The sequence below is a fragment of the Chrysochloris asiatica genome, unplaced genomic scaffold (assembly GCF_000296735.1).
Source record: "Chrysochloris asiatica unplaced genomic scaffold, ChrAsi1.0 scaffold00010, whole genome shotgun sequence".
NCBI classification, from domain to species: Eukaryota; Metazoa; Chordata; class Mammalia; order Afrosoricida; family Chrysochloridae; genus Chrysochloris; species Chrysochloris asiatica.
Window position 1 is genome coordinate 12,200,415 of NW_006408528.1, and position 14,361 is coordinate 12,214,775.

A 14,361-nucleotide genomic window follows, 5' to 3' on the forward strand; every position below is an offset into this window, starting at 1 on the left:
GAGGATAGAGTTTTCTTTTCTTTCCTGTTTTTTCCCTGGAAGAGTTTGCAACACCTAGTAGGCATTAAGCAAAGATAAGGGGGATTCATAAAGTTCATGGAAAAATGGAATTAAAAGATAATGGGACTTTCTACAAGGTTTTTGAAGCCCCTTGTATGTGTTAAATGAATTAATAGAGAGGCTGGACAGGCACTAAGGGTTCACCTTCTACCCCTACCAAGTCTACTCTGTTCTAAGGTTTGGATTGTTGTTGTTAAGTACCATTGAGCCAGTTCTGACTTGTGACAACCCTGTGTAGGGTTTCTGAGAAGCAGTTCATGAGCTTGAACCGCCGTCCTTGCAGTTCAAACAATTTTGCAGTCCAACTATTAACCCACAGAGCCACACAAGGACTCCAAAAGGGGGCAAAAACACAAAAGCAAGTATAAGGGGGGTAAAAGCACCAAAACAGCACTGCCATTGAGTTGACTAGAATTTACAGTGTCTCTATAAGACAGAATAAGGAGCTCTGGTAGCGTAGTGGTTACAAATTGGGCTGCGAACTACAAGGTCAACAGTTCGAAACTATCAGCTGTTCCATGGGAAAAAGATGAGGCTTTCTGCTCCTGTAAAGATTTGCAGGCTCAGAAACCCTATACAGGGTCGCCATGAGTCGGAAACGACTCCACAGCACATAACAACAACAACAACTATAAGACAGAATAGAACCACCCCCTAATGTTTCCAAGTATTTTTTACTTGAACAGACTGCCACCTCTTTCTCCCATGAGTGGCTGGTGGATTCCAACCACCAACCTCTTGGCAACCAAGCACTTTACCACTGTGCCACCACCAAAAAAGCCACTGCCATTAAAGCAATTCTGACTCACTGCAACCCTTTATAAGTTTTCTGAGCTATAAATCTTTATGGGAACAAACAGCTTCATCTTTCTCCTGGTGGAAAGGCTGGTGCGTTTGAATCACCACCAGGGGAGTGCTACTTTCTAAAGTCAGCCCACTCTCGGCAAAAAACAACCACACAGACTTGCTCTCCTGCTGTAAACATCCGCAGTCAAAGCACTATTCCAGTGACCTTTGTACATTTAAGGTACTGCCTTGAGGGGTCTTAGTCTAAGACAATTACCAAGAAGGAACATCTTAAGTGACATCACATTTGACATTAGAAATCACTGACAAAGCTAGTTTGGTATTGTTGTTAAGTGCTGTTGAGTCCGTTCCAATTTATAGCAAACCCTGCATAGGGTTTCCTAGGAGCAGCTGGTGGTTTTGAACTGCTGACCTTTCAGTTAGCAGTCCCGTGCTTATTCTACAGCACCACTCTAGGACTCAATAAAATGAAATTTCAAATACTCTTACTGGAGGGAATAAAAATAAATTATAGTTATACCAGTAAGTACGTCTGCAAATTGAATGAAAATTTATAAGGGAACCTACACCAGTATATCCAACAACGAGGTGAGAGGGAAAGCCAGGCTTACTGCAGGTCTTGTACCCACTCTGGGAAAGATCTTGCCAGTTGTCTGTGGTAACAATCTTGTGGAGACTCCTCCTCAACTGTAAGGCTGAGTGATCAGATTAATCAGCATCAGTTCATAAAATTACCTGGGAGGGCCATGGTTAGCTGAAGCTAATCCTGGTTTGGCACTGTGGGTTAATGAATTGGACTGCAAGGTCAGTTTGAATCACAAGGTCGGTAGTTCAAGGTCATCAGCTGCTCCTCAGAAATCCTCTACAGGATCGCTATGAGTTGGAACCAACTCAATGGTGATAACAACAGTAATCTTAGAATCTGCGATGAAATGTGCAGGGGGTTATATTCTGCTTCTTATGTGGACTTTATAGAAACTATGCTAGAAGGTAACAACGAGGAGACTCAAACAGCCCAAATCCCAGGTCCCAGGATTGGCTGGTAAGATTATTTTGTGCCAGTCAGGACTTTAAAATCACACAGTGAGTGTGTCATTCTGTTACTGGAGAGACTTCATTAGTTGCAGTCTATCATCATACACAATTTCTCAATAAAATTGAGTTTGAAATGAATACAAGACAATTAAGATTTCAAGACCAAGTCAATGAATTAGTCCCACTTCAATGAGCTCTGTTGTTGTTAAGTGCCGTAGAGTTGATTATGACTCATACCAACCCTGGATAACCTTTCCAAGGAGCAGCTGGTGGGTTTGGACTGTCAATCCAATGCTAATCCTACAGTACCACACCAAAGGTATTTGTTAATAGAGTAGACAGTTACTGAAAAATATATTTTATTGTGTTTTAGGTGAAAGTTTATATAGCAAATAAAGTTCCCACTTAACAACGTCTACACAGCTTGCTCTATAACATTGGTTACATTTTTCTTGTGTTAATATTCTGGTTATTTTTATTCTTTCTGTTCTCTCTCCTTTATTCTAGCTATCTTGCCCTTCCTTAATTTCTCATCTTGGTTTGAGAGTAAATATTTGGTATAATGTCATTATTTAAGAGGGCATAGTATTCAGGTATTTATTTTATAATCCAATAATTATTTGGATGAAAAGTGACCAATGGGAGTGTCTTTACTTCCAAGTTACAGGGCATTTTAGAGTAATATTCTCAAGGATTCTTCTAGTTTCTATAGGTTCAGTCCAGTTAGTCTGGTCTTTTCTTTTTAATAATATGAATTTTGGTTTACATTTTTCTTGCTTTTATCTGGGACTTTCTATTGCTTTGTTGTTGTTAAGAGCCATCGAGTTGGTTCCGACCCATAGCGACCCTGTACGGGGTTCCCGAGGGTGTAAATCTTTACGGGAGTAGAAAGCCTCATCTTTCTGCCGCGGAATGGCTGGTAGTTCCGAACCGCTGACCTTAAGGTTCGCAGCCCAATTCGTAACCACTACGCTACCAGAGCTAATTCTTCTGGACTCTGGCTAGATGAGGCTGTGGTTCATGTGGACTTTTAGTCCTATGGATTAGTTTCTTCTTTGTTTCTTTGGTTTCCTGCACTCTATTTTGTTCTAGAAAAGTAGAAATCAATTGTTATATCTTAGCTGGTCACTCATAAACTTTTAAGACCCCCAGGTACTACTCACTAAACTAAAATGTAGAGCATTATTTTTATGAACCATCTTATGCCAGTTGACTGAGTTAGTCCATGAAACTTAAGGAAGTTTTTTTCAAAGGAGAAAAATGTGTTAGAAGCTTCCTTGACTGAAGAATGTAGAGTGTTTCCTTGGTTCTATGCAAGTGTGCTGTGATGAGTGTGTGCACTATGGTGCATTGGCATTGCTATGAATCACTGGTTTGCAAGACAGTAGTTTTTCAAGGCTGGATCCCGAGTGGGCTTCCTGGTGACAGTCAGCTCTTGTATAGTAGGAGCTGTGTTTGCCATGTACTTTGTACTCCCTAGTACTGAATTCCTTGCATATGACAAGGTTTGTGTTATTAGTTTTTGTTGAGTTGATTCTGACACATGGCACCCCGATGTGTGCAGTGTAGGACTACTCGATGGGATTTTCAAAAAGGCTCTGACTTTTCCAAACCAGATCACCAGGCCTGTATTCTGAGGTGCCTCTGGGTGGGTTCAAGCCACCAAGCTTTCAGCTAGTAGTAGAGTGTTTAAGTGTTTGCACCACCCCGGGCTTCCTAGCACAGGGTAGGAACTCAAAACTTGTGTGTTGAATGAATGGGGTTCTCAGATGTCTGTGTCCTTCTCCCATTCACACCACCATTCTCATCTCAACAAGTTTTCATCTGCCATGGAATTCACCCATAAGGGTTATTACCCCTTCCAAAAATTTTTGGCATAACCCTAAGACAGATGTTAAATGTTTTCTTCATTTCTTAAAAGACATTAATATAGCAGAGTGATGTATCTGATACTGTGATGGATGATAGGAAAAAGGGATCCGAGGTGATTTGGACCAGGGAATGCCTACATAGCCTCCCCTCACCCCTTTGACCAACTTTTTCCATTTCCAGGGTGAAAAGGATAATGACTCTTCATTCAGGTGTGAAAGAGACTCTGAGATACTTGAAGCCTGCCAGTCTTGGGTGGATAGACATGTGGGGACAGCTCCGATTTTGACTGGGCAGCACAGGGCAGTGGTGGTTCACTGCAGCTACCTACATATGCTCTGGGCTTTACAATGAATTGCAGTCAGTTATTACAGGGTCTCTAGGCACTGAGATATGTTGGGCTCTGTTTGAGGTACAGGGTAGATATTGTTTTTCCAACTGAGAGTTAGAAGTAAACAAATAGAGGACATTTCTCGCTGCTAGAAGGCAGCCAAGATGATGAATAGTGGAATTAAGAATCGTTGATATTATTTATGATCCTGGTGCAAAGCCTCGACAGCAATCTGTGCAGTCATAACACAGTTGCAACTTATATTCAGAAAATAAACAGTGGAAGAACAGGAAGTTGAATAACATTGAGAAACTAAAGAACAAACTTTCTTCCACTCCAAGGCAAAAATTAGACCCTGGGTGACCATTTCTCCTCTGGCTGCTCAACCTATGACTAGCCATTAAAGAAGAGCCTACATTTCATTGATGTTCTCATTGGAAATGAATCTATATTTCCTGAATAATTTTTAAAATATCCTTTGCATAAGCCATTTCAGAAGGAACTGTTTTATACTATACTTAAAACTCCTCCCACCTTAGTTTTTGGTTCATGAATAATGTTAGGATGATTTGCTCTAACTTTTAATAGCCTCTTATAGCTTTACATAACTTCCCCAATACATCTCTCCTGGGTACTGACAAAACAACAGTATGGGTGGAAGGGCAAAGGAATTCACTATACTTGATTGCAATGGGGCAGAATGTGGTATCTTTGAAACCTGCTGTGTGGTAGCCAAGAATAACAGTATAGTTCTCCCTGATGTATTACTTCACCACCTCTCAGTTTCTCTTCACCTCCTGCTTTTTGTTCCCTCCTTGCTTTTAATCTTGGAAGTCGCTGACCTTTAACACCCTGGTGGATAACATATCTGTGGACCCGGTGACAGGGGACGTTTGGGTTGGATGTCATCCCAATGGCATGAGAATCTTCTTTCATGACCCAGAGAATCCTCCTGCATCTGAGGTTAGTTTGAAACATAAATCAGATCCATGACCCTTTTCCAAGCTACTGTTTTCATTTGAAAAGCATAACTCTCACTTATTTGTGCAAATAAAAGAGGAGAAATAGATAGATGACCCAAATGCTCAGAAATAAAGAGGGATTTGACACAGTCAGACAAGAAACAGATGATACAATGAATAATTTGAGAGGAGTTTAGTAAAGGGACTATATACCATGGTGTGGGCAGAGTTTAGGGAAATCAATAGGGATACTGCAATGGGAGGAGTCCCTGGGTGGTACAAATGGTTAAGTACTTGTCTACTAACCAATAGGTTTGAGGTTCATATTCACCTACAGGCTCCTTGGAAAGAAGGCTTGACACTCTTCTTCCAAAAGGTCACAATCAGTGAAAACCTTATGGTGTACAGGTCCACTCTGAGACATAGGAGTTACCAGAAGTAGGAATCAACTTGATGGCAACTGGTCAATGCAATGGGGATGGGGAATGACTATCCGAAGACAGAACAAGAAGAGAGATGTATGTAAAGAGGATTGCTTTGGTTTCTCCCAGTGACATCACAGGGAGAAAGCACTCCTCCCATCCTGTTCAGCTTCTCCTCATTGGCCAACCTGACTGGAAGTCAAAGGGACAGGTTGTGTCTCAAAGGAATTCTCCACCCAAATCAGAGTGAAGAGTAGCCGGGAGGACTGGGCTTAGATATCCAGCACTGGATAAAGTTCCATACTTTTATTTGAACAGCAAGTTTCTTCAACTTGGAAATACACAATTTAAAAAATATAATGATGCCACATTGCTATTGTCTAATCATTCGTTACCTGCCTTCCTACTCAGCTTCCCCTTCCTGTGTGTCCGTACCACCTCTCAAATTCATGCAAATGACTAGTCCTAAAACACATCTGGCCAGGCGCTCTAGGCCTTTCATGCAGAACTGGAAGACAAATCACTTGCTGGAATTAGTTTGGCTTAAAAGACCTTTTTTCTTCCACATAGTTATAGCTACGTGTCTGTTAGTTATACCCAAAGACCTTATTTACATCCATGGTCTTTACTCAGTAGACTATTTTGGCTATACAAATAGAATTTAAAACTCACTTGCCATGGGTATTTGAATGCTTACTATGACTTCTCTGGTGCTTTCTATTTTGAATTTTCAGTATTAATGATAATTGTTTTTTCATCAAATACATGAGTTCATTTTTGACACACTTATCTACCTATCCGTATTTTTAAAGCTGATTTTAAGAGTCAGCCTCACTCCACCCCCAAATATAAAAATAAAATAAAGCTTATGTCTATGGATTAAGCAAAACACATGTATATCTCCACATTACATTATGACCCTTCATATACTTTATCTCTAAGTTTACTTTAGTATTGCAATTATTTTTAATGGCAATCTTTTGTGCCTTTGTTAACATTAACATAGAACTGAAACTAGTTATGCTGTGTAGTGTTCACTGTTTAGAACTGAACAGAATGTTAGATTCTAATTTGATCTTGCTTGTTAACTTCACTTAGTGAACTTGGGTCATTTGCTACAGCATAGGCTTGGTTTGCTGCACTGGACAAATTCTTTCTAATGATGGATCTGGTAAGGAGGAGCAAAAAGTACTAACAATTCATTATCTAATGCACTGCCCCATGTAAAGTGACTTTGCTTTATTAGAAGAGTCTTCCTTAGGGCAAGGTTCACCATCACAATTTTCCAGTAAGTAGCTACTATAAGTCAATGCTACAGCAATTTCCTAAGAGTTTGGTACCAGCTGTTTTAAAGAGGTGGTTTTAAATCCTGGTGTGGTGCTGCAGGTTAATGCGCTTGACTACAAGGTCAGTTTGAACTGCAAGGTCGGTGGTTCAAGCTCATCGGCCATTCCTTAGAAACCCTATCTATGCAGGGTTGCTATGAGTCAGAACTGACTCAACAGCACTTAACAACAGCACTGACCCTTTAATTCCTAAGCACTAGCTTTCCTAGTCTACAATACATGGTGTTTTCATGGCATTGATATCCTTTCTTGAAGTCACTACATTTTTATAGTACAGAATAAGAAAATACTGAAAAAAAAATAGAAACTTGGAGCTTAAAAAGGGAAGTTATAGATGACTCAATTCTATTCATCTCATTCTACAGAGGAGAAACAAATGGTAAGTGGATGATGTAAACCTGATGCAGTTCTCCTGTCTCTTTGTATTAACATCGGATAGATTAGAATAGTAAAACATTTTCCATATCTTATGATCAGCCTAACAATAATACTTGTTGTTGTTAAGTGCCATCAAGTCATTTCCGACCCATAGCGACCCTGTAAATCTTTACGGGAGTAGAAAGCCTCATCTTTCTCCCGCGGAGCCGCTGGTAGTTTCTAACCGCTGACCTTAAGGTTCGCAGCCTGATTTGTAACCACTACGCTACCAGAGCTCCTTAACAATAATACTACACAATGGTTAATGATGCAATCACATTTCTCCTTAAGTGAAGGATATCAAACTTATAAAAGCTTCGCATTTAGAACTGGACTTTAAGTTTAAGGGAATAAAGGGGTACAGGTAAGAGTCTTTTTTAAAGCCATACTTCTTCACCTACCCCGTCTTTAATTTTGATCGCCAGCATTTAAAAACCAGGAAATAAATGTAAGAGTCCAAATTCCTAGCTTACCTAAAAAAGAAGACAATTAGCCTGAATTCTTCTTTTTTAAGTAAGGTAGGAATTTGAGCTCTACTCAATCGCAGCATAACAATCGGCTGAGATTGAGTAGAGCTGTTCTTTCCCCAACTTATCATTGCCCCTTAATGTCTTATAAGTCAGATGGTTGTCACTCATTTACATTCCCCACATAGCCCCTGTTGGCCTATGCACTCACCAAAGGCATTAAAGATTTGATCAAAATCTGTCACCTTACAAGTGAGGCATTAGATGTCTTAAATATATAGCAAGTATAGAACAAACTATGATTTGCCTAAAGGCATTTTAACTTTGTTGTTGTTGTTGGTAGGTGCCCTTGATTAGGTTCCTGCTCATAGAAATCCTATGCACAACAGAATGAAACAATGCTCATTCTGCACCGTCCTCACAATTGTTCCCTTTAAGTCCATTGCCGCTGCCTTTGTGTCAAATCAGTATGGTTAGGGATCTTCTTTTTCACTGATCTTACACTCCTGTGGTGCTAGAGGATAATGCAGTGGACCACAAGGTCATTTAAACTGCAAGGTCGGCAGTTCAAACCGACCAGCTGCTCTTCAGAAACCCTATACAAGGTCACTATGTATAGAACTTAACAATGAAAACAACACACGTTACCAAGTATAGTATTCTTTTCCAGGGACTGGTGTGTCCTTATAACATCCAAAATATGACAGATCACAATCCTAACTCCCACTGAGCATTCTGGCTGTGCTTCTTTCAAAACACATTTGTTCTTCTGGCAATCCATGATACTTTCAATGTTCGTCTCCAACACCTTGACTCAAATGCATCAATTCTTCCACAGTCTTCCTTATTCATTGTGCACTTTCACATGCACGTAGTTGTTGTTATGTGCCATGGAGTTGGTTCCGACTCAAAGCGACCCTGTACAGGGTTTCCAAGGTTGTAAATCTTTACGGGAGCAGAAAGCCTCATCTTTCTCCCCCGGAACAGTTGGTAGCTTCGAACTGCTGACCCTGAGGTTAGCAGCCTGATTTGTAACCACTACACTACCAGAGCTCCCCATGCCTTGTGTCAGGCGTACCTTAGTCCTCAAACTCATACCTTTGCTTTTGAACACTATAAAGAGTTCTTGTGCAGCAGATTTGTCTAATGCAATACATCATTTGATTTCTTGGCTGTTCTTTCCAAGAGCATTGATTATGGATCCAAGCAAAATGAAGTCTTTGACAACTTCAATCTTTCATTTACCATGATGTTATTTCTTGGTTTTAGCTGTGAAGATATTTGTACAATCCATACTGAAGGCCTTTGATCTTCAGCTGTATTTCATGTCCTCCTGGCTTCCATCAAGCAAGGTTGTATCATCTGCGTATTGCAAATTGCTAATCAGTCTTCCTCTCATATGCCACCTTCTTCTTCATATAATCCATCTTCTAAGATTATTTACTCAGCATACAGATTGAGTAAGTATGGTCAAAGGATACTATACTGGCACACACCTTTCCTAATTTTGAATCATTCATATGTCCTTGTTGTATTTTAACAAATACCTCATGGCCTATATAAAGGATTCTCATGAGCACAAATACGTTTTTTGGAATACCCATTTTTCATAATATTATTCTTACTTTGTCATGATCCATGCAGGCAAAAGACTTTGAATAGTCCACAAAGTACAAGTAAACACCATTTTGGTATTCTCTGCTTTCACCCAAGATCCATCTGATAAGCAGTGATTTACTGATCCAAGGTATCTTTCCTTCCAAATAAAGTTACAGAACATTTTCCCCATCTCTTTAAAGAATGTTGTTGGGATCTGCATTGGGATTGCAGTGGATCTATAGAGTACTTTGAGTAGTATTGACAGTTTCACAATGTTAAGTCTTCTTATCCATGAGCATGGTATATTCTTACATTTATGTAAATCTCTTCTGGTTTCTTGTAGCACTTGTCTTTGGACAGGTCTTTTGTTTCCCTGGTTAGATTAATTCCTAGGTATTTCATCCTTTGAGCTGCTACTGCAAATGGTATTGCTTTCCTAATTTCCTTTGCGGAGCTGTATTTATTAGTACAAAGGAATCCAACTGGTTTTTTAATATTGATCTTATACTCTGCCACTCTGCTGAATCTTCCAATGAGTTCCAATAATTTTCTTGTTTAATCTTTGGAATTTTCTATGTATAGGATAATATCATCTGCAAATAGTTTTACTTCTGCTTTGCAAGTTTGGATGCCTTTAATTTCCCTTTCTTGCCTTAGAGCTCTGGCTGACTTTCAGTATTGAATAGGAGTGGTTATAAAGGGTACCCTTATCTGGTTCTTGTTTACAAGGGAGGGCTTTCAGTTTCTCTCCATTGAGAGTGATGTTGGCTGTTGGTTTTGTATATATGCTCTTAGTTATATTGAGGGATTTCCCTACAATTCCTACTTTGTTGAGTGTTCTTATCAAGAATGGTTGTTGGATTTTGTCAGATGCCTTGTCTGCATCAATCAATATGGTTATGTGGTTATTTTCCTTTTTTATTTATATGGTGGATTATTTTTATTGTTTTTCTAATAATGAACTATCTTTGCAGCCCTAGAGTGAATCCTACTTGGTCATGATGTATTTTTTTTATATATATGTTGTTGAAGTCTATTGACTATGATTTTATTGACAATTTTTACATCTATGTTCATGAGGGATATTGGTCTATAATTTTCTTTTTTAGTTATATTCTTGTCTGGTATGAGGGTTATGTTTACTTCATAAAATATATTGGAGAGTTTTCTATTCTTTCCCAATATTTTTGGTAAAATTGGTATCAACTCTTATCTGAATGTTTGATAAAATTCACCAGTAAAGCCATCTGGACCTGGACTTTTAGTGTGTGTTGAGAGTTTTTAATGATCTGATCTATTTCTTGTTGTACATCTGCTCAAGTTGACTTTACTCTCTGTTAGTTTAGGTAGTTTGTGCTTTTCTAAAAATGTAACAATTTCAAAAGACCTCTTAAAAATGTAAAAGAGAAAAAAATATCAGCTTGAAGGCTAAGGTGCCACTGACTGCAGCCACGGTATTTTTAGTAGCTTCATATGCATATGAAAGTTAGGCAATGAATAAAGAGGACAGTAGAATAATAGATGCTTTTGAATTATGGCATTGTAGAATAATATTGAAAGTGCCAGAAGAACAAACAAATCTGTGTTGGAAGAAGTACAGCCATAATGCTCCTTAGAATCCAGGATTGTGAGACTTTGTCTCTGATACTTCGGACATGTCATCAGTTCCTGAGAAGGACATCATGCTAGGTAAAATAGTGGAAAAGCAAAAAATAAAACCTCAAGGAAATAGATTGATACAGTGGCAAAAACAATGGACTCAAATATCACAGTTGTGAGGATGGCATGGGTCTCCACCAGAAAGAAAAACCAAGAAACAATAAAGGTGTCTTAAGGAGAAATAACGCCATGTTTAAAGTTTTGTTTTAAGTGACTTTTATTTACTTTTATTAATCTAACACCATTTCTTTGATAGGTGATCAAAATTCAGAATATCTTAACAGATGAACCCAAAGTAACACTGGTTTATGCGGAAAATGGCACAGTGTTGCAAGGAAGTACGGTTGCTTCTGTGTACAATGGAAAACTTCTGGTTGGCACTGTATTCCACAAAGCTCTCTACTGTGAGCTCTGACGGGTCTATTTGCGTCTGTGCCATGGAAACCATGAGCCCATCATTTTCAACTCGTTGCCACATTTTAAACAGCTGTAGTGATCTCATCTGAACAATGAACATCGACTCTAAATTTGGACTTCATGAGGAAACAAAATGCTTTTCTAGCAGGAGCAGACACAATGTGTAAGCCTTTTCTGAGAGTACGATATCAAGTCAGTCTTAGAATTCTTGAAAACTTCACTTACCAGTAAAAATCATTTTCAATAAAATGGTTGAAATTATATCAAAAATCATGTCTTAAGTTGCTTATGACATAAAAATACTTTAATACATGTGTCTTTCTCAGGAAATAGAGAATCAAATGATCTCATGTGATATCCGAATTCCAGTACCAATCAGGGACACTCGTTCACATGTCAGAAAGCCAAATGAGATAAAATTACATTGTATCTGAACTTCAGGAGTACCTCTTTAGTTATAGCATTAGACATACTGACACAGTTAGGCTGATTTCAATTTTCTCTGTCTACATACAACTTCCTCAGTTAATTGCCACGGCCAATCTTTTACTCTTGCTTTTCTAGTTCTAGCTATGGAATGTATAAAAATCTTAAACGTCTAGGAGTGTCCTCATACATAAAAAAATTATAAGTGACTGTTAGCTCAGCAGAGAAATTAGGGTAGTAATCCCTGAATTACTCCCAAAAGTGTATACATTGGTTTCTTGGGTCAAGTTCAGTAAGTCTGTTCATGCCAATGATTGGATCCAGAATGGACCCCATAATTAATTTAGGTAAAGCCAAGTATGCCATAGAAAAGACTATTGAGATGGTACCCACCACCTCCATCTTAACTTGTTCTGGACGTTGAGAGGAGAAAAATAGAAAGGCAAACACACAAACAGAAAAGATCAACGCTTGGCAATCTTTTTGATGACATGACTTAGAAAACATAACTTTGTCACTTTATCCTTTTCTTATAAAAGATGGTATATATAGAAGTACCTGGGTGATGGTACAAATAGTTAACATGCTATGCTGGTAACCAAAAGTTCAGCAGTTCAAATTCATACAGAGATGCCTTAGGAAAAAGGCCTGCCAATATAATTCAGAAAAATCAGTTATTGAAACCCTATGGAGCATAGTTCTGCTCTGATATACATGGGCCCGCCATAAATTGGAATCAGCTGGACAGCAACTGGTTACTGGTTATCGTCATTTCCCTTTTTGTTGTTGTTGTTTCAGATGTATGTACCCCATGCTGGATGGTATCTTTGGAATGTTAAGGCGGTTACTTTAGAAACAAAGTTTTTCTAAGGCACTTACCATGGTGAAGCTTTGGCATTTGGAGAAAAACGTTTTTTCTGATAAATTGAAAACCGCCACTTACTGAAAGTAGTAAACAGAACATTTTGTCAGAATCAAAGAACACCTTCTTCACATCAAGATTAGAAGGACTGTTCTGGTACTGTTTCTGTGGCGTGTAAGATCTTGTGCTCTGTGAGTACTAAATTTTTGATGTGGTTGTTCACAAGCTAGGGAACTGAATTATTCTGAAATATTGAGACCAGCAGTGACTGAGGTGCTGAGGGAAAAATCCTATCAATAAAATGACCATACTCTGGTTCTCTTTCATTCTTGATCAAATAAATCAGTTCTGCCAAAAATAAGAAAGCTATCCAATTCAACACTTAAGATCATTTGGAAAGAGACATACATTTCCCTTGCTTAGCGATATCATAACATACTCCAAGGAAAAGGAAAACCGCTCACTTTATTCATTCTGTGACACCCAGGTCTAAGCTTTGACATCACCAAATGTTGTTGTGGTGGTGGTGGTTAAGTGCCGTTGAGTCGGTTCTGACCCATAGCGACCCTATATAGGGTTCTCAAAGCGCACCTGATGAGCTTGAACTGCCGACCTTGGGTTCAAACTGACTTTGCAGTCCAGCACATTAATACACAGTGCCACACCAGGATTAATCACAGACAACTGTGTGTGTGTGTGTGAGAGAGAGAGAGAGAGAGAGAGAGCAAAAGAAAGAGAGGGAAGTTCCACACCCCTCATTTGTTACATCCAAATCTTCTACATTTTTAAGGTTTAAGAAATAAAATGGTTTAAAATAACCCTGTACTCTCATAAGGGTCTGACTCTTTTCTAGCTGGTCCCATACTGTGTGAGGCTGACTGCTTAATGGATTTGTCACAGAACTTTTCTGGCTGACAGACATTGAAAACTTTGATGGTTAAGCAGTGATGGGGAGCAGAAAGATGGGTGAGGGAGTTCCTAGTGGAAGCTTTGCTCTTTTACCTCTATGCCCAGTCCCATAATTGTGCTTTCAAATGTAATTCTAGCTGCCAATTTACACTTTACCAGAGTTAAAACTTATTTTTAGTTTCATTTCCATGGAAAATGTGCAATTTGCTCTTGATTGATAGATCTATTTTGACAGTTAATGCAGGTTTACCCAGTCAAGGCTTGTTTTAGTTGAAGGTGAAAATGGAAGAGAAAAAAAAATTCCTTTGACAGATTCCAGTATTTCTCTTTTTATTGCATTCGTTGTCTAACAACAATAATACTCATTGGCAAGAAATTTATGTACACTAGCAAATTAAATTTAATCACAGGTATTTTTAAATTGGTCAGAAAACAAAGGACCACTGTTATATTTTTCTGTGAGTGTCTCTGAAAACCATAGAGGAAGAAATGTCAATTGAAACAGAACGACTTAGAGAAGTACATATTAACCAAGCACAAGAGAACAATCCAGACGTGGCACTATTGTCTCTACCATGCAAATGTTCAGACATCAAAATGTATAAACTTAAAAGGTTCAGATTAACATGCTATCCGTATTACTGGACTTAAAATTATTTTCAAACAACTCTTTTCCTTTATTGGCATGTAAAGAAAGATGAAGACAAATCAGCTTCTTACAGTGGAAAAAAATTCATTCATTTTTCTTTTCTTTCAACTGCCCAGTTTATTAA

At 38.6% G+C, this 14,361-nt stretch overlaps 1 protein-coding gene across 2 annotated transcripts in view; it reads left to right on the forward strand.

The window, feature by feature from the left end:
• PON3 (paraoxonase 3) overlaps positions 1-11,419 on the forward strand; it is a 114,967-nt gene extending 103,548 nt beyond the window's left edge. For both annotated transcript variants that reach the window (XM_006834274.1, XM_006834273.1), the window contains exons 8-9: positions 4,937-5,065; positions 11,231-11,419. In XM_006834274.1, coding sequence (XP_006834337.1) covers positions 4,937-5,065; positions 11,231-11,389 — 288 coding nt within the window. In that variant the 3' untranslated portion in view covers positions 11,390-11,419. The remainder of the gene's footprint in view (positions 1-4,936; positions 5,066-11,230) is intronic.
• The last annotated feature ends 2,942 nt before the right edge of the window (positions 11,420-14,361 follow it).